Source organism: Pongo abelii, chromosome 10, assembly GCF_028885655.2.
Source record: "Pongo abelii isolate AG06213 chromosome 10, NHGRI_mPonAbe1-v2.0_pri, whole genome shotgun sequence".
NCBI classification, from domain to species: Eukaryota; Metazoa; Chordata; class Mammalia; order Primates; family Hominidae; genus Pongo; species Pongo abelii.
Window position 1 is genome coordinate 123,819,033 of NC_071995.2, and position 27,208 is coordinate 123,846,240.

A 27,208-nucleotide genomic window follows, 5' to 3' on the forward strand; every position below is an offset into this window, starting at 1 on the left:
CCTGGCTTCAAGCGATCCACCTGCCTCGGCCTCCCAAAGTGCTGGGATCATAGGCGTGAGCCACCATGGCTGGCCTTGTTTAATTTTGAAAGCTTTTTCCAATGTTCTTACAAATATTCATTGCAATTTACTTTTTAACATTTGTCCTACCATGTTTTGGGGACCGGACCCAGGATGGTAAGCAAGACAGAAGATCTGCTGTCACTGGGCTTGCTCTCCAGAGTGGGTGGCAGGCAGGCCACCCTCCCTGGGGAGGCGTCTAGAGGGGCTTGCCTCTGAAGATGAGAAGCCAGAGGGAGCAGGAGTTAGGCTCAGAGCACCCCGGGAGAGGGAACGGCACCTGTGAAGGCCAACAGGGCTGCTATGGGGAAGGTGGAAGGAGGGCAGGTTGGCCCTCGGGTGTGGTGTGAGTGGAGTGTCTGTGCATGTCCAGTCTCAGAGGCCACGTTCAAGTTGGCCTTGATCCCTTGGGTAATGGGGACTCTTCATAGGGCTTTGTCTCAAAAAAAAAAACTTTTTTTTGTCTCAAAAAAAAAAACAGAAAAAAAAAAAAAAAAGAAGAAAAGCTAAATGACATTGGCCAGGCAATGGTGCTGTTTTTTTTTTTTTTTCACTCCTAGGTATATACCTAAGAGAATGGAAAATATACATCCACACAAAAACCTGTACATAAATGTTCACAGCAGCTCTATTCAGAATAGCCTAAAAATGGAAACAAATAAAAATGTGGTCTATCCATACAATGGGGTATTATCCAGCCATAGGAAGGAATGAAGTACTTCAGGAGCTCAAGACCAGCCTGGGCAACACAACAAGAGCTGTCTCTACTGACAATTTTAGCCCAGTATGGTGGAGTGCGCCTGTAGTCCCAGCTATTTGGGAGGTAGGAGGATCACTTGAACCCAGGAGATGGAGGCTGCAGTGAACTAGGATCACACCACTGCACTCCAGCCTGAATGACAGAATAAGATCCTCTTGAAAAAACATGCAACAAGCCAGGCACAGTGGCTCACACCTGTAATCCCGGCACTTTGGGAGGTGGAGGCGGGTGGATCACGAGGTCAAGAGCTCGAGACCATTCTGGCCAACATGGTGAAACCCCGTCTCTACTAAAAATACAAAAATTAGCTGGGTGTGGTGGCATGTGCCTATAGTCCCGGCTACTCGAGAGGCTGAAGCAGAAGAATCGCTTGAACCCAGGAGGCAGAGGTTGCAGCGAGCCAAGATTGCGCCACTGCAGTCCAGCCTGGTAACAGAGTGAGACTCCGTCTCAAACAAACAAAAAACCAAAAAAAAAAAAGCAACAAAAGAGATGAATGTCCGAACGGGCAAATCCAGAGATAGAAAGTGGATTCGTGGGGCCTGGAGCTGGGGAACTGGAAGAAATGGGGGCAGACTGCTGATGGGTACAGGGTATCTTTTTAGAGCTATAAAAATGCTCTGGAATCAGGTCATGGTAACGGTTGCACAACTGTGATATACTAAAGGCAACTGTAAACCTTAAAATGGGGAATTTCATGGTATGTTAATTACATAACATTTTTTAAGAAGAATTGCCTGATTACAAATGTGGATGCTCTGCTGTGGTGTGGAGTGCAATGAGGAGGCAGGGACGTCCCTGAGGAGGCTGCCCTGGCACCTGAGACAGTGGTGGAAACGATGGCTTCCGCTTTCATCTCAGAATTGCCAGCCCACGTGCGGTGGGATTTTAGGAAAGTTGGAGGTCAGTACTTTCGAGTGGGAAACAGCCCAATTCTACATGTTAGTGAGGAATTCAAGTCTTCCTCAATCACTGGGCGGGTCAAGCGAAACGTTGTCTGCAGGCCACCCTGGCTCACGGCCCTGCCTTGGGCTCCTGGGGAGGAACAGAGTGAGAAGGGCCAGGCTGCCATCTCAGCTACGGGGCAGGTGGGGAGAGGGAGCTGCTCGGGCTTTGAGAGCAGCCAGGGAGGTAAGTAGACCCAGTGAGGAGAGGCCTCCTTAAAGCAGACAGCAGTGCTGGGAAGGCAGGTCGGCCACCAGGCCACGTCCCGGGACAGCACCTGGCCACCTGGGTGTCCTTCCCCAAGTGCATTCCACAACACGATCTGGGTGCAAGGAACATTTTATTCCATAACTGTCTCCACCGAAGCCGCAGAAGCAAAGCCAGGAGCGGAATCCATCCTGCCAGCGCTGGGCTCTGGGGAGACGTCTGTGCCCTCACCATGGAGGACGGAAGGGCAGGGGCCTCCCGACTCCTTGGTCCTGCCTGGGGCGCTCCTGTCCCTCTTTCTTGCTGGGGGACCTACCCCACCCTCCCCCTCCCACCTTGGCCACAGAAGAACAAGGGAGACAAACTGAGGGCTCTGCAGTCCCCATTCAAGGCCGACATAATAGTCGTGTGGCCCCAGCCCAGCTAGGCGCATCCTCTGCGGCATGGCAGCGGTGACCAAGCACAGCCAAGGTCAGCTCCGCTCCCTGCCATCTGAGAGCTGACCACAGGCAGACGAGATGCCCACTCCCTGTTGCCGTAACACAGGAAAGGTGCTGGCGGCCACCCTCCCAAGAAGGCATGGAGCCTGGGGGCCCCCAGCCAGGCCCCTCAAGGTCAATGCAGAGCTCGATGGCTCACCTAATATCTGGAACGGCCATGAGGCCAGGGCTGGGCGTCCTCCCTGACTCTAGAGAGGGAAGAATTGCAGGAAGGAGGCCCTCCACGTGCCTCCTCGGCCTTCTGGCAGGGCGGGCAGGGAAGGGACTGGAGGCCTCCAGCCCTGCTGCTCCACAGGGGACTAATGTAGCCCAAAGAGCACACTGAACAGAACAGCGTCCAGCACATGAGATGAAATCATCATCTACCATATAATAAACAGTTCAAAAAGTCACCCCCGGGCCAGATGGCACGGGCGGCAGCACGCTTCATACGGAATCAAGCTCTCATGGACGAGGGTTCCCAGGGCTTGACCTGCTTCCTGAGAGCAGGCCATGAAGCCCATGCCAGGTGGTCACAGTCGCAGGGTGACAGGCTGCTGCCATCCCTCCAGTCCCCAAACCAGTCCTCGGCTCTGGTCAGTGGACAGTGGTGGGGGGCCAGGCTTTCTCGATATCGGGGTGCACGGCCTGTGGCAGCCACTCACAGTACTCAGCCAGCAAGTCTGCAGGGGAGGGAAGGAGGACAGCGTCAGGGTGACCCTGGGCCCAGGGACTCTCCTCAGGTGGCAAAAAGCTGGCCAGCAGCCATGGGGCCAGATCCTTCTGCCAAGCCAGGGCTGACCGTGCACAGAGCACAAAGCCCCTGCCTCAGTGACCCCATCCCGTCCACTCCCACCCCCTGGCCCTGGTCAAACTCACATTTGGGGTTTTTCTTCCAAGCAGCCAGCAAGGCTTCATGGCAGTCAGCCTTCTCTGCAACCAGGGCTCGCAGAAGGCTCTCCGTACGGGGCTGCAGCCTGTGGGGCAGGGATGCAGGTTGGTGGCAGGCAGCCAGGGCACAGACCGGCTGCTGCTGGGGGCCTGAAAGCAGGGCAGGCATCACCACCCCACCAGCCCCACCCAGGAGGGTGAATAGCTGGCTGGGCATGGTGACATGCACCTGTAACCCCAGTTACTTGGGAGGCTGAAGTAGGAGGATCCCTTGAGCCTGGGAGTTGGAGGCTGCAGTGAGCCATGATTGCACCACTGCACTCCAGCCTGGGCGACAGGGCAAGAACTTGTCTCAAAAACAAACAAATTGGCTGGGCACGGTGGCTCACGCCTGTAATCCCAGCACTTTGGGAAGCCGAGGCAGGTGGATCACCTGAGGCCAGGAGTTTGAGACCAGCCTGGCTAACATGGTGAAACCCTAGCTCTACTAAAAATCCAAAAATATTTGCCGGGCATGGTGGCGGTCGCCTGTAATCCCAGCTACTCAGGAGGCTGAGGCAGGAGAATCACTTGAACCCAGGAGGCAGAGGCTGCCGTGAGCCGAGATCATGCCATTGCACTCCAGCCTGGGCAACAAGAACAAAACTCTGTCTCAAACAAACAAGCAAACAAACAAAACTCAAAAGCAAAACAACATAATTCTCTAGACAGGCCTTCTAAAAAATAAATAATAATAATAAAATAAAAGAGAAGGCAAAGGGTCCCCTTCCCTTAATCATCCCGGGACGGAAGGCTCTAGATCCTACCTCCTCCCATCCACCCTGGCTGCCTCTGGTCCACATTTCTCGCCCACCAAGGCTGCTCTGTGCATGCAACTTGTCTCATCTAGAACCTTCCTCCAGATTTGTGCCCAGCTGTAGCCCTGGCTCCTTTGAATCTGCCCAGTAAGGTTCTCCCTGACCAGCCCAGTCGCACTCCACCCCCTGCCCACCGAGGCCTCACTCATGTCCTGCTCTGTCCCTCTGGGGCCGAGCAACACCACTGTGGGACAGAGATCGTGTCTGTATCCTAGCCCCGAGAACATGCCTGGGACAGGGCCACACTGGAAAACGTGAGCTGGGTGACTGACGCGGCTCCTGACAGCCCAGCAGCAGGTGCTGTGCCCCACGCCCCATCTCGAGTCCCTGGCACCTGCCTGCACCTTCAGGCCTGCCTCCAGTGCCCCAAGCCCCTGCACCATAGGCCCCACCAGCCCCAGGAAGGGGGAGGCGTCTGTGGGTCTGGACCACAGGCAGGAGAGCAGAAGCAGGAGGCAGAGGGTGAGCCCTGAAGCAGAGGTGGTGGGCGGGATGGGGCAGGGGTCTGCTCAGCTGGGAGGAAGTCCCCAGGGCCAGGAGGGCAGGATGCCTCCCACTGACACCTGGCAGCTCTGTGGGAGCTGCCCAGTGTCTCCCCTATCCCAGACTCATGTCCACCCAGAACATCAGCGTGTGACCTTATATGGAAAGAGGGTCACTGCAAATGTCACGAGTTAAGGAGAGGTCATCCTGGAGTGGGGTGGGCCCTGAATCCAATGACTGGTGTCCTTATAAGGAGAGAACACAGGGAGGGAGACTAGAGACACACAGAGAGACGGCCACGTGAAGATGGGGGCAGAGACTGGAGTGATGTGGCCACAAGCCCAGGAGGCCGGCAGAGGCAAGACGGACCCTCCCCGAGAGCCGCTGCACAGAGCATGGCCCTGCAGAGCCTTCAGACCTGAGCACAGACTTCTGATGTCTTAAGCCTCCCCGTGTGTGGTGCTTTGTCCCGGCAGCCCTGGGGAGGTCATTCAGGCCTCGGACCCCTCCTGCCCACTGCGAGGCTCCCACCGAAGGCAGTACCTGGCCCACGTCTTCAGCATGGTGCCGGGGCTGGACAGCAGACAGCTCTGGTATGAGGACAGCTTGCGGAAGACCTGATGAGACCACAGGAAGGGGTGAGGCCCGGGCTGCTGCTGCCCACGGTACCCGAGATGACGGTCTGGAGCCGCTGTGCCACCTACCTGCCCTTCCAGCAGGAACCGGGCAAAGTGCTTGTAGCGGTCAATGCCCTCTGGAAAATCCACCTCGATGGCGGGGAGCGGCCAGCCCACGCGATCTAGAGGGTGCGAGCCAGTGAGACCGGGACCCTCCTGCAGCTGCCCTCCCAAGTCCCATCCCTGCCCCACCCGAGACACACACGTCCGGGGGCAGGGGATGGGACCATGTGTCCGAGAAGCCCACGGCTGCAGGAGGCTCAGGTTGCCCAGGACACTGCCCTGACTCACAGAACACACTGGCCCGGTGACACAGCACCCGCCCCCGCTCGTGGCAGTAGGTAGGGGCTGGCTCCTCCAGGGGCTTGTCAAACTGGCAGTAAGAGGGCAGCAGGGCCGGGATCCACTGGACCTCCACGCTAGAGACGCCTGGGGGCCGGGGGAGGAAGCTGGGGTCACAGCGGCACCCTCCGTGGGAGGGGCTGCCATGCCTCTGCCCCAGGGTCCCAGCCACACCCCCATTAGAGCCACCATCGGGGGACGAGGGGCTGTCCGCAGGCCTCGGCACCTTTCATGTACATCTTAGTGGTCTCCACGATTTCCTGGTAGACCACAAACTCCGGGAGCTCTTTGAAAAGGACGGAGCTGGGATGGATGAAGACAGGGTCGTCGAGGAGAGGGGTCTGCAGAGAATGAAGAGTAATGGGGTTAGGGAAGAACCCACGCCCAGGGGCTCCGCATACTTTCAACCCAGGAGAATCTGATTATCCACACCAGCCACAAAAGTGGGACAGTGTTCCATCTGCCGGGAAATGCGGCCCATCCAAACGCTGATCCAGTCGTGAAAAGGAAGGAAGTACCGGGTGCGGTGGCTCACGCCTGTAATCCCAACACTTTGGGAGGCCGAGGCGGGTGGATCATCTGAGGTCTAGAGTTCGAGACCAGCCTGGCTAGTTTCAGTATGTTGGTGAAACCCCATTTCTACTAAAAATACAAAAAATTAACTGGGCGTGGTGGCGCACACCTGTAATCCCAGCTACTCGGGAGGCTGAGGCAGGAGAACTGCTTGAACCCGGGAGGTGGAGGTTGCAGTGAGCTGAGATCACGCCATTGTACTCTGGCTTGGGCAACAAGAGCAAAACTCCTTCTCAAAAAAAAGGAAGCACTGACACCTGCCATGGCGTGGATGGGGCTTGAAAGCATCACACTAAGTGAAAGAGGCCAGACATGAAAAGCCATGTATGTTAAGATTCCACTCATGCCAAATGTCCAGAACAGGCAGATCCACAGATGGAAAGCAGGATCATGAAAACGGGGGTGACGGGGAACTGGGGACTCACAGCTTACAGATGTGGCGTTTCTTTGTTGGGTAATAAAAATGTTCTAAAGTTAACTATGATAATGGTTGCAAAACTGTGAAAATACTAAAAACCACTGAATTGAACACTTTAAATGGGTTTAAATGCAGGCCAGATGCAGTGGGTCCCACCTGTAACCCTAACACTTTGGGAGGCCAAGGTGGAAGGATCCCTAGAGGCCAGGAGTTCAAGACCAGCCTGGGTAACACTGCCTGTAAGCCCAGCGTTTTGGGAGGCCGAGGCAGGCAGATCACTTGAGGCCAGGAGTTCGAGACCAGCCTGGCCAAAATGCTGAAACCCCTTCTTTATTAAAAATACAAAAATTAGCTGGGCGTGGTGGCACACGCCTGTAATCCTAGCTACTTGGGAGGCTGAGGCAGGAAAATTGCTGGAACCCAGGAGGTGGAAGTTGCAGTGAGCTGAGTTCGCACCACTACACTCTAATCTGGGCAACAGTGAGGCTCTGTCTCAAAAAAGAAAACAACAACAACAAGATTAGTTGGAGGTGGTGGTGTGCCCCCTGCAGTCCCAACTACTCAGGAGGCTGCGGCGAGAAGGTTGTTTGTGCCTGGGAATTCGAGGCTGCAGTGAGCTATGATTGTGCCACTGCACTCTATCCTGGGCAACAGAGCGAGACCCTGTTTCTAAAAAAAAGAAAAAACCCAAAAAGAGTTTAAATGCTGTGTGAATTCTATCTCCACTAAACTGTTATTAAAAAAAAAAAAGTTGGGAGAAACTAACCAAGGAAGATGTGATTCTACTGCAAGCCCCACTTGTTCCTCGGTGGGGACCCAAAGCTGAGAGGGAACAAGCCTCCCCAGACCCTGAGGGCCCAGCCCGCCTGCCCCTCGCCAGGTGCCCCAAGCTACCCGGGCAGGGAGGCGGTGGGGGCCCCACCTTGTAGGCGTTCCTCCACTTGTCCTCCAGCAGCTCCTCGCTCTGGACCCTGCGGGCCAGGTGGTCCCCCAGGCCGGCCGTCACAATCTGTCGCAGGTAGGTCACCTGGCTCTCGGTGGGCGGCTGCATCTTGGGATCCACGAAGAGCTCAGCCTCGGGGCACACGGCATTGACTGAGGGGAGAACCAAGAGTGAGGTCGGTGGTGGCGAGGCCCAGAGCCAGGTCTGCTCTGACCTCCTAGAAAGTCCCAACCATGCTCAGTGCTCTAGCCTCAGCCACCTGCTTGTCTCAGCCCCTCCCCAGAGGCCACCAGCAGGACCCAAAGCCCCCAGCAGGCAGGATTGCAGCTGCCCCCCCATCCCCTCCTTCTCCCTTGGGACTAAGCCCCACGTCCTGCCTGGGCAGCAGAGCATTCTGCGAGGAGATGGCCCTCCCCCAACACCCAGGTGGCCTCAGACTCAGTTCTGGTCCACGACGTGAAGAAGGAAGTTGTGGCTGGAGGAATTCCTAGGAACGTTCAATACAGGAACAGGACAGCCGGCGGGTGCCCTGGCCTCGTCCTTCCCTTCTCCTGCCTGGAAGGCAGAGGCGACTAAGCCTCCAACTACCTCCTCAGCCCATGAGGTGACCTTAGGATGGAAGGCACAGCGAATGACAGGAGGATGGCAGCAGAGAAACGCCCTGGGCTGCTGACTCAGTGACTTCTCTTCCTTGCAACAGTAAAGGTCTAATGTCGCCAAGCCACTGTAACCAGTGCTGTCTGGAGGCTGGCTGCAATTCTAAGCTGCTGCACCTGGAATGGGGCTGCTCTGGAAAGCCACAGCCAGAAGGACACAGAGCATGGTGACAGGGCCACCACCATTCACCTGGCGCTGGGAGAAGGATCGGCCGGAAGAGAGCCATCAATTCTGGCATCAAACCCTGGGATCTGCTTAAATGGAAGGCAAATTCCCCACTAGCCTTGGGTACAAGAACGTGGCCTGCCCAGAAGAGACCCAGTGTCCACGCTGCCCTCTCTACACATGGTCCTCTTGACATATGTTGGAGGACATTTCCTTCCTCTCAAGCTTCCCTGGGTGTTGGTGGCAGGAAGTATTTGTGCTGCCGAGCTGAGGTAGAGTCCAGGGCAAGGCCTCACCCTTCTGCATGAGAAGGGTTTGGGGGACATGTGGGAGGGAAGAGGGGTCCAGGCCACAGCGGTGATGGAAAATGGCAGGGGGTATCGCCAGGGAGAAGGTGAAACTGAGCAACGACCTGGTGGGGGAGGGTGCAGGCTGGCAGCTCGAATCTGTTAGTGCCCTGCTCGTGTGCACATTCCCTCGTTCCTGGAAAAGCTCCCCACGTATTGATTTAGGGTTATAAATACATTTTGGTGTGTAGCAAGTTTGCAAACATGGACTCTACGGATCACTTTTTTAAACATTTCAAGTGCCTAGGTCAGGTTGCCCGCCGGGTGCAACGGCGTGCTGGCGCGGGGCCGTACCTGCGGTGGTCAGCTGGCCCCGCAGGCGCCGGATCTCCATCATGGCTTTGTACCGCAGCCCGTTGGCTTCGCAAAACTGGGGTGTGCAGCCGGCGTACTCGCAGGCTCCCACGGCGCCTGGGGGACAAAGAGGGGGCATGCTCTCTCTCTGACCCATCCCAGGCCTGGGTGACCCTCCCGCCACCCTCCACCAGGCAGGGCACAAACCCAGCAGCACCATGAGGTCGCCGAGCTTCAGAGAAGCCCCCTGCCCTGCCCAGGTCCTCTTCATCTGGGCCACCCGGGCCCGCTTGCTCTTCAGCCTGGCAAGCTCCTCGTCACTGGCCGCTGGTCTGCAAACACACATACATACTGCCTGGGCTGGGGCCTCGGCTGTGCTCAGGGCCTCAGCTGGGGGAACTCCTTTATTCATCGGGACAGGATCAGAGGCCTTGTGGGGTCACTGAAGAATGTAATTAAGGTATTAAGGTCCAGCTCAAAATTCACCATTGGCAGCCACCGCTGCACTGTTTTTTTTTTTTTTTTTTTTTGAGACGGAGTCTCGCTCAGTCACCCAGGCTGGAGTGCAGTGGCGTGATCTCGGCTCACTGCAAGTTCCACCTTCTGGGTTCACACCATTCTCCTGCCTCAGCCTCCCGAGTAGCTGGGACTACAAGCGCCCACCACCAGGCCCGGCTAATTTTTTGTATTTTTTTTTAGTAGAGACAGGGTTTCACCATGTTAGTCAGGATGGTCTCGATCTCCTGACCTCGTGATCTGCCCGTCTCGGCCTCCCAAAGTGTTGGGATTACAGGCGTGAGCCACCGTGCCCAGCCACTGCACCATTTTTAAGTAATAAAAAACTCTGCAAACTGCTTAAATAGCCACCAAGGGTGGACTGGATAAATGAATGATGCCAGTGGCTTCCAAACCTGAAAGTAATACTAACACTTACATACGTGTCAGCCACGGCTCAAAGCGCTTTGCTTGTGTTAACTCATTTAATTCTACCAACAATCCAATTATTATCATCATCATCATCCCCATTTTCCAGACGGAGAAAATTAAGCTCAGAGCGGTACAGTCACTTGCCTAAGGTCACACAGCTCAGAATGGCAGAGGGAGATTTGAACCATACCTGAGCTCTCAGTCACCACGCTACAGAGCCTTGACACCAGCATCTCGCGGGAGTCTTAGAGATGCTGGGACCAGGAGATGCTGATGAGGGGATCTGGGAAGAGGCCAAGACACCCGGTTTTCAAGACCTTACATGTGATGGTTAATTTTGTGTCCACTTGACTGGGCAAAGGGATGCCCAGATAGCTAGTTAAGCCTTATTTCTGGGTGTGTCTTTGAATTGGTGACTGGCATAAAGCTACTGCCCTCCCCAGTGTGGGTGTGGGCCGCATACGATCCACTGAGGGCCCAAGTAGGCAGAGGAGGTGTGACTTCCGGCTCTGCTGACTGCGTGAGCTGGGTCTTCCCTGCCCTCAATGCTCCTGGTTCTTGGGCCTTCAGACCCCGACTGAAACTGACACCACTTTCTGTTTCTCCAGAGAACCCTATTATTCTCCCCCAAGGGATTCTGACGAATAGCTGGGATTAAAGGTGTCCATCACCATGCCCGCTTTTTGATTTTTAGTAGAGATGGGGTTTCACCATGTTGGCCAGGCTGGTCTCAAACTCCTGACCTCTCAAGTGATCTGCCTGCCTCGGCCTCCCAAGTGCTGGGATTACAGGCATGAGCCACCATGCCCGGCTAAAGCTGCTTTTGAAGTTCAGATGCACTGACCCTGAAAAGATACAGGACCATCTGATCTCATTTCCTCAAATTAAAACTCTGTCCGTGCAGAGCACAGGGAAAGGTCTGGAACTGCACTGGCCAATACGGCGGCCACTAGCCACATGTGGCTGTTTAAATTTAAACTATTAAAAATAAGTAAGGTTTTAAGTCAGTTTGTTGCCGTAACTGCCACATTTCACAGGCTGAGGCCACGTGTGTTTAGTGGCTGTGGTATGGAATGGCCCATGCAGTGACGTGGCCTAAAGCAAAGCTCCTGGTTAGGGTGGGTGGGACTGGGGAGGGGAGGTGGAGGAGGATAAACAAAGAAAAACCATCCAAATCTCAAAAGATTCCCCAGTGTCCACCTAACTGCCTTCCCAACTAGTGTCTGCTCTGTCACGTGACAAGATGGTCCAAATACAGGCAGATTGACCCTAAGGGAAGCAGCAGGCTTTGCACAAGATGCAGAGGCTCACAGAGTCGATGAAGTGACATTGTGGGCCTGCCTGTACCATTCACAGTGGACGAGAGATGGTGGCAGCAGAAGCCTGGCTCACAGCTGAGGGAGAGATGGTCAAAACTGATGGCGTGAAAGGCTGTTTCAGGAGGAATGATGTGAACGCTGAACACTTACGAAGCCCTTGAGAAACTCAAGTTGCTTCCAGAAATTTCTGCAGAAATGACCCCTTTTATCATCAAGCTGCCAAGGGCAGATCTACGCAACAGGATGCCAGGAAATTATTAAATAATTGTTCATTCTAAGAATTAGCATGTAGTCATAATCTATAAGTAAATTTTGTTAAATACACAATGCACTAAACATACTTTCAACATTCTTTCAGTCTTAGTGTCACTTTTTTCTTTTTTTAGAGAAGGGTCTCACTCTGCTGCCCAGGCTAGAGTGCAGTGGCACAATCTCAGCTCACTGCAACCTCTACCTCCTGGGTTCAAATGATTCTTCTACCTCAGCCTCCCGAGTAGCTGGGACCACAGGCATGCACCACCACACCTGGCTAATTTTTGTATTTTTTTATACAGATGGGGTTTTACCATGTCCAGGCTAGTCTCAAACTCCTGACCTCAAGTCTCAGCCTACCACAGTGCTGGGATTACAGGCGTGAGCCACAGCGCCTCGCCTTAGTGACACTTTTCAAGGGTACTGCTTTTCCCTATTTTGGTCTATGTTTTAAATGGTTTCACTCAAAGTGTCCTTTTTTGGAATCTATGACCCTCTGATGATTGGGGGGACCCCCCATCTCCTAGTCTCCCTATTTGATGTGACGTATAAGGGGCAGCAGACAGGCACCAACACGGCCACTGCTGAGATCAGAATACAGAAGGGCTCAGAGAGAACGAGGGTCTTGCAGGCCACCCAACATGCCAGTGATTCCCTAGGAAGCCAGGGTGCAAGTCAGCTCTCAGCCCGGAGCCCCCGTCGGGACTGAGCTTGGCCCTGAGTGCCCAGCCGCTAACCTCGCACCTGTCCAGCTCCTCAAACAGCTCCCGCACCGTCATGCTGGCCACGATGGTGATGGCATAGGGCAGGCAGCCGTGTTGCCGGCTCAGCGCCAGCATCTTGGCGTAGCGGGGTGCCACGGGGAACGTGGCCATTGTCCGGCCCAGTGCAGTGATGGGGCAGCTCAGCCGGTTCTTCTGCAGTTGCTTCACCCTGGAGATGGAAGTGGTGGTGGCTGTGCTCTGAGAGGAGCTCTGGAGCCAGAGCTGGGAGGCCCCACGCTTGAGGCAGCTCAGGCCCAGCAAAAGGGAGAGAGGGCCCTGAACGGGGCAGGAACTGGGCTCTGCATCTCTTGGCCCTACCTTTCTGCTTTCTGGGGCGGTTGCAGGGCACCCAGTGCGATCAACAGCTCCTCGGCGGCAAGAAGGGCTTCCACGGAGGGGGGTGTTGGGAAGGGGAAGTTGATGACCTGGGACACAAGGAGACGTGGCGGGGACAGGGTGAATGCCAAGAAGCAAGTCCGGTGCTCCTGCTCCCTCTGTGGCAGGCACTCCCTCCAACCCCTCTCTCCGGGCTCAGCTCATGCCAGTGGGGACACAGGGACCTGAGGCACTCTCAAAGGCCAGGTCCCAATGGAACCCCAAAGCCTCCTTCACTCACTCACATCATCCATTCACTCAAACACACGTCCCAAGCACTGGCTAGGCACTGAGGGCTGTGCTTTGCCCCCACTGGGTGCTTTTTTTGGTTTTTAACAGACTATTATACTCATGAGGACTGAGCGTCATTTGACCAGGAGGGGCCACAGGTAGTCAGTGAGGCATAATATGAATAAACTGGCCCGGTGCGATGGCTCACACCTGTAATCCCAGCACTTTGGGAGGCTGAGGCGGGCAGATCACCTGAGGTCAGGAGTTCGAGACCAGTCTGACCAATATGGTAAAACCCCCATCTCTACTAAAAATACAAAAATTAGCTGGGTATGGTGGCGCTTGTCTGTAGTCCCAGCTACTTGGGAGGCTGAGACAGGAGAATCACTTGAACCTGGGAGGTGTGGGTTTCAGTGAGCTGAGATCACACCACTGCACTCCAGCCTGGGTGATAGAGTGAGACCCCATCTCAAAATAGTAATAATAATGTGAATAAATTTAGCACAATAGCCAAAACACGGAAGCAACCCGTGCGTCTCTGAATGGAGGAGTGGATGAACAAAACGTGCGCCACCCATAAAATGGACGATGATTCAGCCGTGAAAAGGAGTGAAGCAGCGACACGCGCTACACCACAGATGGACCTTGAGAACATCACACTCAGGGAAAGATGCTGGGCACAAAGGCCACGTGTTGTAGGATCCCATCTGCATGAAATGTCCCAAACTGGCAAATCCATGGAGAGGAGTGGGCACAGGGGCCAGGGAGCTGGGAGGTGGTGACAGATAAAGGGTACACGCTTCCTTTCTGGGGTGATGAAAATGGCCATGGTGGTGATGTTTGCACAACTTTGTGAACACACTGGAAACTACTGACCCACACACTTTCAATGGGTGACTGTGTGGTGCCTGAACTCTATCTCAATAAAGCTAGAGGCGGGGTGGTGAGCCTGCAGCAGGCACGCAGGTAGGGAGGCAATGCTAGGAACCCAGGTCTGGGGGAAGGCAGGTGGGGGCCTGCTCTGGAGCTGACTCAAGAGCCAGGGGAAGCCACTGTGGAGTTCCTACAGAGTGGACTTGATGTCACTTGTGGGAGGCACTCCCAACAGTGCTCCCAGCCACACTGAGCTCCCAGCCCAGCCCTGAAACTTTTTATCCACGTGACCCACAGTCAGGCCTGTCTCAGTGTCTCAGGCTCCTCATCTGGAAAATGGGGTGATAACACTAGTAACTCCCTCCTAGAGTGGCTGGGAGGATAACCTGAGGTCACACGTGTAGAACGCCCAGCACACACTTGGCATCCGTGATTCTTTTCTTTTTTTTTTTTTTTTTTTTGTGTGATATGGAGTCTTGCTATGTCACCCAGGCTGGAGTGCAACGGCGTGATCTCGGCTCACTGCAACCTCTGCCTCTCGGGTTCAAGAATTCTCCTGCCTCAGCCTCCTGAGTAGCTGGAACTACAGGTGCCCACCACCACGCCTGGCTAATTTTTATATTTTTAGTAGAGACGGAGTTTCACCATATTGGCCAGGCTGGTCTTGAGCTCCTCATGTTGTGATCCGCCCGCCTCGGCCTCCCAAAGTGCTGTGAGCCAATGCATCCGGCCTTTTTTTTTTTTTTTGGGGGATGGAGTCTTGCTCTGTCTCCCAGTCTGGAGTGCAATGGCATGATCTTGGCTCACTGCAACCTCTGCCTCCCAGGTTCAAGTGATTCTCCTGTCTCAGCCTCCCAAGTAGCTGGGATTATAGGCACCTGTCACCACATCTGGCTTTTTTTTTTTTTTTTTTGGAGATGGAGTCTTGCCCTGTCACCCAGGCTGGAGTGCAATGGCGCAATCTCGGCTCACTGCAACCTCCGCCTCCTGGGTTCAAGTGATTATCCTGCCTCAGCCTCCCGAGTAGCTGGGACTACAGGCGTGTGCCACCATACCCAGCTAATTTTTTGTATCTTTACTAGAGACGGGGTTTCACCTTGTTGGCCAAGCTGGTCTTGAACTCCTGACTTTGTGATCCACCTGCCTTGGCCTTCCAAAGTGCTGAGATTACAGGCGTGAGCCACTGCGCCCAGCCTCCCTGGCTAATTTTTTTTTGTATTTTTAGTAGAGACGGGGTTTTGCCATGTTAGCCAGGCTGGTCTCAAATTCCTGACCTCAACTAATCCACATGCCTCAGCCTCCCAAAGTGCTGGGATTACAGGTGTGAGCCACCGTGCCCGGCCAGCACCCATGATTTTTATTAGGTGAAAAAATCAAGCCCAAAGCAGCATGTAAAATATCACACAATATTCAGAAAACCAAAGTAATAAAGTACAGGATGTTATGTGTTTGGAAACATAACTGGGACACAGGTCACAAATGGTGGACAGTGGGATGGGCTTCACCTTCTCCCTGATGATCTCAAGTATCTGAAGTTTTTATAATTTTGAACCTATTAACATCTAGAAAAATTAGTGAGCACAGATGTTTAAAAGGCACTAGGAGACCATGTGGGTTCTGTCACTTATTAGATGTGTGTCCCTGGACAAAAACCTTCACTTCCCTGCCTCTGTTGCCTCATCAGTTAAATGGGGATCTGAATGCCCACAGGACAGCACGCAGCATGGCACGGGGCACTGCCTGGCTCAGCCTGCCCTGGAGCAGGGGAGGGAGGGTGACCCTAGAGGGATCCCCCTCCACTGGAGGACTGGGTTGGAGAAGGCTGCTGCCAGGAAGAGCTGGCAGCACGTTCTGCACACCCCACGGACGGATAGTACAAGAACAGCGTGCAGGACCCTGCTGCCTCTATTCCAGGCAGCCATCCCCTGGGTGCCCACGGGGGATGCAGCACTGGGGAGGCAGCGGTCACAGAAGCCCAGAAGCCCTAGGAGCACCTGCTGATGCACTGTTGTGTAAGCAGCTGCCGCAGGCCAGGCACCAGCAGACCCAGCTCTGGGCTCCCTGCCTCAGGGAATGGGAGGTGGCCCACTGGGGTGGCTGAGAGCAGGGCTGGGGGCAGCAACTGACCTTTTCAATGTTGAGAGCTTTCATTTGAAGGATTAAGTCTTCAACAGGCCTCCGGGTGATTTCTGGAGGAGGAAACTGCTCGAAGTCACCAAAAACCGCAGATGAATACAGCCTGGACAAAGAGAAACCGGGACAACAAACACAAAACTCACACCAAAAACCACAGATGAATACAGCCTGGGCAGAGAGAAACAGGGACAACAAACACAAAACTCACACCAAAAACCACAGATGAATACAGCCTGGGCAGACAGAAACTGGGACAACAAACACAAAACTCACACCAAAAACCACAGATGAGTACAGCCTGGGCAGAGAGAAACCGGGACAACAAACACAAAACTCACACCAAAAACCACAGATGAATACAGCCTGGGCAGAGAGAAACAGGGACAACAAACACAAAACTCAGCACGCCACTGGGACTGGATCTCAACCTGACACCAGGCACGGTGCTTCACCTCTTTCTGCCTTGTTCTCCTCACCTGTGAAATGCAGCTCAAATTGCAGCTGCCTGGTAAGGAATTGGTGAAAATTAATTAGATATTATTCCACGGGCTGGGTGTGGCGGCACACACCCGTAATCCCAGCACTTTGGAAGGCTGGGGCAGGCGGATCACTTGAGGTTAGGAGTTCGAGACCAGCCTGGCCAACATGGGGAAACCCCATCTCTACTAAAAATACAAAAATTAGCCAGGCATGGTGGCGTGCATCTGTAGTCCCAGCTACTCGGGAGGCTGAGGCAGGAGAATCACTTGAACCCAGGAGGCAAAGGTTGCGGTGAGCCAGATGGCACCACTGTACTCCAGCCTGGGCGACAGAGCGAGACTCCGTCTCAAAACCAAGAGAAAAGGTATTATTCCATGTAGAGTACTTAAAACAGGGGATGGTGCATAGCACTCTACACTTTAACTACAGTTACTTCTTACTGGTTTTCTTTGTAAATTTTCTAAATTTTCTACTTTTGTAATTAACATGTAGCCCTGACAAAAGGAACAGCAATAAAGCTATTTATTACATACACGCACACACACACACACACACACACACACACAATTACAGCACACGGATTAGGAGAAAATATTTGTCAATGACACATCTGATTAGGATCTAATATCCAGATTATATAAAGAACTTTTTTTTTTTTTTTTGAGATGAAGTCTCGCTCTGTCGCCCAAGCTGGAGTGCAGGGGCGTGATCTTGGCTCACTGCAACCTGTGCCTCCCAGGTTCAAGTGATTCTCCTGCCTCAGCCTCCCAAGTAGCTGGGATTACAAGTGCATGCCACCATGCCCAGCTAATTTTTGTATTTTTAGTAGAGACAGGGTTTCACTATGTTGGCCAGGCTGGTCTTGAACTCCTGACCTTGTGATCTGCCCACCTCAGCCTCCCAAAGTGCTGGGATTACAGGCGTGAGCCACCACGCCTGGCCTAAAGAACTCTTACAGATCAACAATAAAAGGACAAATAATCTAATTAAAAAATGAGCAAAAGATCTGAAGAGGCAGTTCCCTAGGAAGATGCATAAAGGGCCAATAAGCACATGAAAAGAGGCCATCATTAGTCATTAGGGAAACATAAACCAAAGCCACAATGTGATACCACTTCACACCCACTAGGAGAGCTAGGCTCAAAAATACTGAAGCTTTCATATTAAAAAAAGTAAGGGTGGGGGAGGTAGGGCCACATGTTCTCAGGACCTCGGCAGGGCTGTGTGTGACAGGATATAGTCACACATTAAAACCAAACCAAACAAAAAAAAACCTGAAGCCAGGCACAGTGTCACGTGCCTCTACTCCCAGCTACTTGGGAGGCTGAGGCGGTAAGACTGTTTGAGCCCAGGAGGCGGAGGCTGCAGTGAGCTATACTTGTGCCACTGAACTCCAGCCTGAGCAACAGAGTGAGATTTTGTTTCTCAAAAAAACCCCAGCAAAACAAAAATATTAAAAATAAGTGTTGGTGCTGGCCAGGTGCAGCGGTTCATGCCTATAATCCCAGCACTTTGGGAAGCCGAGGCAGGTGTTCAAGACCAGCCTGGCCAACACGGTGAAACCCTGTCTCTACTAAAAATCTAAAAATTGGCCGGGCGCCGGGGCTCATGCCTGTAATCCCAGCACTTTGGGAGGCTGAGGCAGGTGGATCACCTGAGGTCAGGAGTTCGATAGACCAGCCTGGCCAACATGGTGAAACCCCATCTCTACTAAAAATACAAAAATTAGCTGGGTGTGGTGGTGGGCACCTGTAATCTCAGCTACTTGGGAGGCTGAGGCAGGAGCATTGCTGGAATCCTAGAGGCGGAGGTTGCAGTGAGCTGAGATTGAGCCATTGCATTCTAGCCCAGGCTGACAACAGCGAGACTCAGTCTCAAAAACAAAACAAACAAACAAACAAAAAAATTATACGGACATGGTGGCGCATGCCTATCACTCCAGCTACTTGGGAGGCTAAGGCAGGAGAATTGCTTGAACTCAGGAGATGGAGGTTGCAGTGAACTGAGATTGCACCACTGCACTCCAGCCTGGGTGACAGAGCGAGATTCCATCTCAAAAAAAATAAAATAAAAAAGTGCTGGAGAGGATGTGAAAAAACTGAAACCCTCATTCACTGTTGGTAGGTGTGTAAAATGGGGCAGCTGCTGTGGAAAACAGTTTGGTGGTTCCTCAGTAAGTTAAACCCAGAGTTGCCATACAGCCCAGCGGTTCTCTTAGGTTCCACTGCAAGAGCAATGAAAATGGAGCCAGACAAATCCTTGCACCTGAGTGTTCAGAGCAGCACTATCCACAATAGCCAAGAAGTGAAAACAACCAAACGTCCACCAGCTGATGAACAGACAAACAAAACTCGGCACATCCATATGGTGTGGTATCATTCAGCCACGGCCAGGAATGGGGTACTGACACCTGCCACCCAGAGTGAGCCTTGAAAACTCACCGTGCTGAGCGGCAGAGGCCAGACACGAGGGGCCACACTTTGTATAACTTTATTGCATTTATCTGAACTGCCCACAACAGGCACATCCCTAGAGACAAAAACTAGTGGACTGATGCTTGCCGCAGGCTGGGGCGGGGAAGAAGTGGGGGTGACTGCAGTGGTCACGGGGTTTCTTTTTGGGTTGATGGGAAGTTCTGACATTGATTGTGGTGATGGTTGCACAACTCCGTGACTGTCCTAAAAACGCCTGGATTGTACACTTTAAAATTATGCACTTTATGGTATGTGAATTATATCCTGATCAAGCTGTTAACAAACAAACAGCACTCAAGAGCTGGGCCTGACCTCAGTAGCAGAATAAAGAAACAGTGGCCGGGCACGGTGGCTCACGCCTGTGATCCCAACACTTTGGGAGGCCGAAGCAGGCGGATCACGAGGTCAGGAGATCGAGACCATCCTGGCTAACACGGTGAAAACCCATCTCTACTAAAAATACAAAAAAAAAAAAAAAAAAAAAAATTAGCCGGGCGTGGTGGCGGGCGCCTGTAGTCCCAGCTACTCGGGAGGCCGAGGCAGGAGAATGGCGTGAACCCGGGAGGCGGAGCTTGCAGTGAGCCGAGACTGCGCCACTGCACTCCAGCCTGAGCGACAGAGCGAGACTCGTCTCAAAAAAAAAAAAAAAAAAGTGCGAGTAGGCCAGGCACGGTGGCTCACCTGAGGTCAGGAGTTCGAGACCAGTCTGGCCAACATGGTGAAACCCCGTCTCTACTAAAAATACAAAAATTAAAATAAATAAATAAATATAATAAAAATACAAAAATTAGCTGGGCATGGTGGCGTACACCTGTAATCCCAGCTACTTGGGAGGCTGAGGCAGGAGAATTGCTTGAACGCAGGAGGTGGAGGTTGCAGTGAGTTGAGATCATGCCATTGCACTCCAGCCTGGGTGACAAGAGTGAAACTGCATCTCAAAAAAAAAAAAAAAAAAAAAAAAAGAAATAGTGTGAGTATCTGAAAGCCAGCAAAAGGGCGGTGGAGCACCCCAAAGTCGCAGGGGCCCAGCAGGACACGGGACACACTACAGATGGAGGTGGGGTCAGCGTCCTTCCCCTGTTCCTCAGTGGCTATTGCAAGGCGGCACCAACGTCCCTGAGGAGGAGCCTGGGTGACCCACCTGTAGCAGTGGCCGGGCTCTGTCCGTCCTGCTCTGCCCGCTCGCTGGTCAGCTGATGCCTGGGAGACCCAGGTGACACGGAAGGAGGACACGCCGGTGACACGGTCGTAGTAGCGCTTCTTAACCTTCCCACAGTCCACCACATACTTGATGCCAGGGATGGTGAGAGACGTCTCGGCCACATTGGTGGCCACAACACACAACCGAGTCCCCTCCGGTGGAGGCTTAAAGACCTAGGATTCAGGGAAGGGATGGCAGGAAAACACCAGAATCAGGAAAGAAATCATGGAATGGAGGCTCAAGGACAAAGCCAGCCAGGCTGGTGTGCTGGAGAGGTAGCAAGGACAAGCCATCCCATCTGGGACCCAGTGCCTTGGGGGAGGGTTCCCTATTCTCCAAAACTACCCCAATATTCCTCAAAACTCTGGGGATGCTGATCAAACAGCAGATGGAGAGGACCACCAAGGGCTTGACCAACCCCACTGCAATGCCCTTAAAAGTGCCCCAAAAGCTGGGCACCGGCCCAGCACGGTTACCTGTGCTTGCTTCTCTGGGGCCAGCAGAGAGTACAGCAGGAGCACGTGAAGCGGGAGGGAGGCATCCGGCTGCTCACCTGGAGGGAAAGCAGAGGTCACTGGCACCCAGGCCGGGACAGATGCCCACAGGCAGGAGCTGGCCACAGCGGCCCTGTGCCCACAGGCTGCTCCACCAGAGCTCCTTTCTTTGCCCTGCTGCAGAGGCTCCCCTTGGGACCAGCCAGGCCAAGCCTGGGGGGACTGCTGAGAGGTTCCCAGGGGCTCTCTTGTCTCTGCTGCCCTGAACTGGATCTGAACCCTTGTGCTGCACAATCTCCTCCTCCAAACCCCTGGGATGGATCCCGGGGGCCTGACTCCGCTCCTCGTGTCCTGGCAGCATTGTGGTGGGGTCAGGCTGAGCCTGTACTGGGGTACTCTCTGCTGCTCCACTCAGCCCCTGGCTGGGCACAGCAGGGCACTGGGTCCACCTACATTCAGGGGGCCCCTGCAAGCACATGGAGCTGGGCAACACCCCTGGGCCCTGGAGGCCTGCGTCCCTCAGCAAAGGGGTTGGCAGCCCCCATTATATTCAACATGGCAAATGTTCGAGGCCTCCTCATGCCGGGCAGTTTCAAGAACTCAGGAAGCATCGGGGACAAAACTGCTAGAACCCCAGCTCCTGGGGGGCCCACAAGGGCTCTGGGTACATCCTCAGGGCAGAGCTAACGAACGTGAGCAGGAAGCGGTGCTAGGGCCACACCTTCATCTTGCCCGCCATCCCCCAGGTCCAGATCGAGGTCGGAGTCCAGGGCCCCCTCTTCCTCATCCACTTCTGCCTCCCTGTCCTCATCGCCTTCGCCTGCCGGTAACACCGAGTAATGATCCAAGTTGATCTGGGGCAGCACCTACGGCGAACAAGACATAGACACCTGGGCTGCAGGGATCCTGGATGTGACGACGCGGCATGTGCAGGAAGACAGGTGCCCTCGCGTGGAAGCCCCAGTCCACACCCATGGGCCGTGCAACCTGGGGCAGGCCACATAATTCTCTCTTCCTGCCTGAGTTTCCCCACCTAAACATTGGGGACTATCATAGACCTTGTCTCTCAGGCTGGTGGGAGGGTTGTGTGAACACACGTGAGGAACCTGGATCGCTGCCTGACACATCGGTAGTGCAACAGGCAAGTCAGAGACCGCTGAGTGCTTACGCTACTGTCACGGACCACAAGACCCATGGTGCCTTCACGCAGAGGCTAGAGGAAAGCCCCTCCCAGCCCAGTCATCCCAGAGTAGCTGGGAGTACAGGTGCACGCCACCATGCCTGGCTAATTTTGTATTTTTAGTAGAGACAGGGTTTCGCCATGTTGGTCAGGCTGGACTTGAACTCCTGACCTCAGGTGATCCACCTGCCTCAGTCTCCCAAAGTGCTGGGATTACAGGCATAGCCACCACGCCCGGCCTTCTTTTCCTTTTCTGAGACAGAGTCTCGCTCTGTTGCCCAGGCTAGAGTGCACTGGGGCCATCACAGCTCACTGCAGCCTTGACCTCCTGGGCTCAGATGGTTCTCCCGCCTCAGCCTCTGAGCAGCTGGGACCACAGGCATGCGCCACTGCACTGGATTAATCTAAAAAATTTTTTGTAGAGACATGGTCTCACCATGTTGTCCAGGCTGGTCTCAAACTCTAGGCCTCAAGCGATCCTCCCACCTTGGCCTCCCAAAGTGCTGTAATTACAGGCGTGAGCCACTGTGCCCGACCAGGAACTGGATTTTTAATTTCATTTGATTCCAATTACACTGAAACCTAAGCAGCCACATGGGGCTGGCAGCCGCCATCCTGGACAACGCAGCCTTACTCTCCAGGAGTCCCTGCCAGCCCCCCACATACCTCGGCCCGCGCCTTCTTGGCCCTGGCCCTCGACTTCTTAAACTTCCGCATTTCCTCCGCCGAGTCTTTCTGATCGTCGTCCTTTTCTGGGAGAGGGGCAGGTTGGGGAGAAAGGTGTCTGTGGCCGGCATGGTCGCCAGTACGCTGCTCTTTGTTGTTCAAGGCACGGCCACTCAGTGGTGGCCATTTATTCGGGGGTGAGGTGGGGGACGGCAAAGGTGCTGATGCTTCCAGAGGGAAGCTCAGAGGCGGGAGCTGCACCCCAGCCAGGGAGCACGGGGCCAAGCCCAGCTGCTCAGGGCAGAGCGCTGGTCGGGGCGTCCTCTTTACCTTGTGGCCGGGCTCTGGAGGGTGGGAAAGCCTTTCTGAGCCTGCGGCACAGCGCATGCACCTCAGCCTGCCCCGTCAGGAACACCAGGATGCCACCTGTGGAAAGAATGGGCCCCTCTGTTATCCATCAGTCACTCACAAACATTTGCTTAGCAAGGAGCACCTGCCAAGCCATGCTCTGAGAGGCGGGGTTCCAGGGATAATGGGGGAGGACAGGAGTACACAGACATAGATGAGCAGGGGGCAGCACCCCCAGACTGAAGGAGCTGCCGCCAGGGAGTTCAACAAACATGGCGACCGCACAGCCCAGCAGCGCCACTCCCAGGAACAGACCCAAAAGCCCTGAGAAGCGTGCTCACGCAGAACCCTGCACACCACCCTCGCGACAGCGACAGCGCCGCGGCTGCCCTGAGACCCGAGGCTGCAGGAAGCCTCACTGCTCAAGCTCCCACCTCACCTCCGGCCAGCCCCAGTCTCCCAGAGAATGGATGGGAGCCCCGAAAGGCCGTAAGCAGAGCAAGGACAGAGCATCATGAAGCGGCGACCTTGGCTTCCTTGAAGGACGAGGTCAAGCTTGTTGGGAAGCACCCCCATGGCTCCTTGCCTCCCTAACATGAAGAAAGCCAGCCTTGGGCCCGAATTCGGCACACAAGAGTCTCTGGCTAGGCCGGGTGCAGTGGCTCACACCCGTAATTCCAGCACTTTGGGAGGCTGAGGCAGGCAGCTCACCTGAGGTCAGGAGTTCGAGACCAGCCTGGCCAACATGATGAAACCCCATCTCTACTAAAATACAAAAAATTAGCCGGGCGTGGCAGTGTGCGACCAGTGTGGGACCTGTAATCCCAGCTACTTGGGAGGCTGAGGCAGGAGAATCACTTGAACCTGGGAGGCAGAGGTTGCAGTGAGCCAAGATCCGCCACTGCACTCCAGCCTGGGCAACAAGAGTAAAACTCCGTCTTAAAAAAAAAGTCTGGCTGGAAGCGATCACAATCTATTCACACAGAAAGGTCACATCCATTTCAGTAACATGAGGTGGGTAACGGAGCAGGTATGATGGGGACAAGGCAGAACTGTGAAGGGTATCTGTGACTCTCGAGGGGATGTGCCTGTTCCCCTGCAGTGTCTATGATCACCTGCCAGCACTGGCCTGGGCCCTGTGGGTTTTTCTGCTTATCAGATAGGGACAGATGGCAAACTCCACCATCTGGTAGCTGCTGAAGCCTCATAGTATTTTGAGTGGAATAAGGCAGGACAGGTGTTGTGAACGCTCTGGAATAAGTGAGGAAGCTGAGGCCTGGCAGGGACAAGGGACTTTTCTGAGCCACTTGGAGATGGGCCCTCCCACACTCGTGCCTTCAGCGAGGGTTTAGGAAGAGAGGCTTCTTTCCCCTGACCCAGCCAGGGCCTCACCTGCGGGCAGCATCCGGTGGATCTTGCAGACCTTCCGGAAGCACTCGCCGCTGTAGTCTTCCAGCGGCGTCCGCTTGTTGAAATGCACAGTCACTGGGAACTGCCTGGATTCCACCTGTGGGATGCCCAGGAAAGCATGGGGAGTGGGGGGCACGAGCTTCGGCCCAGGGCTGCCTTCCCTTTCCCCATTATTCCGAATCAAGGTTTCTAACACCCCCTCCAAGCTGCTGTCAATCCCCAACGTGACCAAGTGAGGTCTCTCAGGAGGCTCCCGACACCAGGGCGTCCTTGTGCCGTCCAAGCTCACAGAGGACATGGGACCCTGTGTTACCTTGATGACCGGTGGCGGCTTGGCGAAGAGCCGCGAGTTCTGGGTGAAGTCCTCCACGCGCAGCGTGGCCGACATGATGAGCAGCTTGAGTGGCAGGTTCCTCTGCGGGAGGACAGGCTCAGTGACCGCGGCCCCAGGACCGCAGGTGGGTCTGAAGCCTGGGAAATCGGCATGGGGGTACCCTGCTGCCCACCCCGTTTCCAGCCCCCACCCTCTGCCCCTTTCTGGATGCCAAAGGCTCCTTGGAGAAAGTGAGTCAATAGCGGGACCTGCCGCTCCCAGGGTGGTGGCTTGTTCCAGGGGGTCTTTCAGAGTCAGGCTTTGATGGTGGAATATGAGGCAGGTGGGCTGAGACTGGGGCCCACCCAACCCAGCTCCCACCTGACACCAAGATTCACTGAGTGTCTGTTCCAGGGGCTCAGGGAGGAGCTGCCTGATTCTCTGGGGTCTGTGGGGGGGTGGGAGGGAGCTCCCGGGAGCTCCCTGGTCCCCAGGCCGCTCAGCAATGCCTCATGGCCTCATGGTAAGCTCTGCTTCAAGCTCTTGCTGCCTTTGCTGCTATGAAACCCCAAACCCAGAAGCTAAGGAGTGGCCAGAGCACCTCTGTGGGAGGCATGACACCCAGCACAGGCCCCTCTCTTGCCCCACAGTGACCGTCCCTGTCTGCCTCACCCCCGTGCCTTCCTGACCCCACTTCACCCTCTCTGCTTGGCCACTCTAGACTCCCTGATGGCCCCCAAAGACATAAACCAAGACCACAGTGAGGTGTCACTGTCCACCCACACGGATGTCTAGAATAACAGAAATGGAAAATGACAAGTGCTGGCAGGATGTGGAGAAACTGGAAGCTCTGACATTGCTGGTGGGGAAGTACCATGGAATTCTGCAGCCACTGTGGGAAATCATTTGCAAATGGTCACACACAGAGTGACCATGATCCAGCTTCTTGGGAGGCTGAAGCAAAAGGATTCCTTAAGCCCAGAAGGTCGGGGTTGCAGTGAGCTGTGATTGCACCACTGCACTCCAGCCTCAGTGACAATGAGACCCTGCCTTGAAACAAAAACAAAAACAAACAAAAACCACCACCACAAAAAACTGTAAAAGGCACAGCGTTTCTTTTTGTTTTTTTCAGATGAAGTCTCGCTTTCTCACCCAGGCTGGAATGCAGTGGCGTGATCTCGGCCCACTGCAAGCTCCACCCGCTGGGTTCAAGTCATTCTCCTGCCTCAGCCTCCCGAGTAGCTGAGATTACAGGTGTGCGCCACCAGGCCTGGCTAATTTTTCGTTTTTTTAGTAGAGACAGGGTTTCACCATGTTGGCCAGGCTGGTCTTGAACTCCTGACCTCAAGTGATCCACTCGCCTCAGCATCCCACAGTGCTGGGATTACAGGCGTGAGCCACCGTGCCCGGCCTAGGGTTTCTTTTTGGATTGATGAGTGACAAAATATAAAACTGTGGTGATGGTTGCACACTCTGTGGACTAAAAGCCACTGAATTGTATATTTGAACAGATTAATGATATGAAATGTGAATCACAGCCCAATAAAGCTTGTTACCAAAAGAAAAAAGGCACCAGGCAGACGCCCGCCTCAGGACCTTTGCACTGCTCTCCTCCAGTCAGACTTCTCCTCGCTCTGCGATGCACCCCACTCACTCCCTCCCTCATTCAGCCTTCAACTTGAGCTCAGAGGTCACCTTTCGGGTGAAGCCCTTGCTAGCCCTGCGTCCTCCCTCCACTGACCCTGGCTTTGTCTGGCACTGGCTCACATACTCTGAGTCTGCGTCCTGCCTGCCACCCTTGCTGAAGTCGAGGCCCCAGGAGGGCAGGAACTGCTAGAACAAGACAGCGTCTTGTTCACTGTCGATTTTCAGGGCCTTGAACATGGCCAGGCTCGTGGCACATGTGGAGCGCAGGCCCCTCTCCCCGCCGGGAGGGTGGGACAGGCCTACTGCATGGAGCCCCGCCCGAGGGTGGCACCCACCAACTCAGCAGGCCCCTGTGTCAGGCTGGGGCAGCAGGGAGACGGAGAAAGAGGCCCTGGGGAGCCCCTCTCAGAGCTCCGGGAGCCTGGCCCTCGGCCGGGCAGGACCACCCGCTCTGCTGATCCCAGAGGCCCAGAGGCCTCATCAACCAGCCCCACTGCGCCTGGCCAGGCATCAACACTTCTCCTGAGCCTCTTTGGATGGGGAGAAGGACACCAGTTTATGAGGCTGGCGCCAGGGCGGTGGGGAGGGGATCACACAGGGGCTGTTCCAAGATTCACGGCCCTGGCACTGGGCCTAGACCTATGCCCAGGGAGACCTTGTGCTCAGGGGACCTGCTCATGGCAGCAGCCCAGGGTACAACAGGGAACAGGTGAAGGGAGCCCAAGCCTCCGACAGAGCTGGGGGGTTCAGGGCTCGGGGCTCCCCAGCACCCGCCTCCTGTGCTACCTTGGCCCGGAGAGTCACAATGCGAGACAGGAGGCCGATGAGGATGTCCGTGTACACGCTCCTCTCGTGGGCCTCGTCGATGATCACCACCTTGTACCGCAGCAGCAGGAAGTCCTGGGGGGAGGTCCAGGGGTGAGGCCCACCCTTCCAGCCTGAGCCCCAAGGGCCGCTTCACGTCCCAGAACTCCCACTTGAGGAGACAGTGTTAGAGGAAGGGCAGCTGCTCTTCATCAG

General features: G+C 54.7%; 1 protein-coding gene across 3 annotated transcripts in view; it reads right to left on the minus strand.

Moving 5' to 3' along the window:
* Window positions 1–2,088: 2,088 nt before the first annotated feature.
* Window positions 2,089–27,208, minus strand: part of DHX37 (DEAH-box helicase 37) — a 42,864-nt gene continuing 17,744 nt past the window's right edge. The window contains exons 8-27 of one of the 3 annotated variants that reach the window (XM_024257374.3): window positions 26,975–27,088; window positions 24,542–24,643; window positions 24,211–24,325; window positions 22,801–22,896; window positions 22,471–22,556; window positions 21,346–21,490; window positions 20,607–20,683; window positions 20,071–20,303; window positions 15,967–16,078; window positions 12,679–12,785; window positions 12,341–12,529; window positions 9,306–9,430; window positions 9,099–9,215; window positions 7,615–7,787; window positions 5,928–6,042; window positions 5,651–5,788; window positions 5,387–5,481; window positions 5,226–5,299; window positions 3,331–3,428; window positions 2,089–3,134 (exon numbers count right to left, since the gene is read on the minus strand). In XM_024257374.3, coding sequence (XP_024113142.2) covers window positions 3,049–3,134; window positions 3,331–3,428; window positions 5,226–5,299; window positions 5,387–5,481; window positions 5,651–5,788; window positions 5,928–6,042; window positions 7,615–7,787; window positions 9,099–9,215; window positions 9,306–9,430; window positions 12,341–12,529; window positions 12,679–12,785; window positions 15,967–16,078; window positions 20,071–20,303; window positions 20,607–20,683; window positions 21,346–21,490; window positions 22,471–22,556; window positions 22,801–22,896; window positions 24,211–24,325; window positions 24,542–24,643; window positions 26,975–27,088 — 2,397 coding nt within the window. In that variant the 3' untranslated portion in view covers window positions 2,089–3,048. Of the gene's footprint in view, window positions 3,135–3,175; window positions 3,429–5,225; window positions 5,300–5,386; window positions 5,482–5,650; window positions 5,789–5,927; window positions 6,043–7,614; window positions 7,788–9,098; window positions 9,216–9,305; window positions 9,431–12,340; window positions 12,530–12,678; window positions 12,786–15,966; window positions 16,079–20,070; window positions 20,304–20,606; window positions 20,684–21,345; window positions 21,491–22,470; window positions 22,557–22,800; window positions 22,897–24,210; window positions 24,326–24,541; window positions 24,644–26,974; window positions 27,089–27,208 lie in introns of those variants that run through there. The other 2 variants (XM_063712354.1, XM_024257373.3) reach the window with 2 other exon arrangements.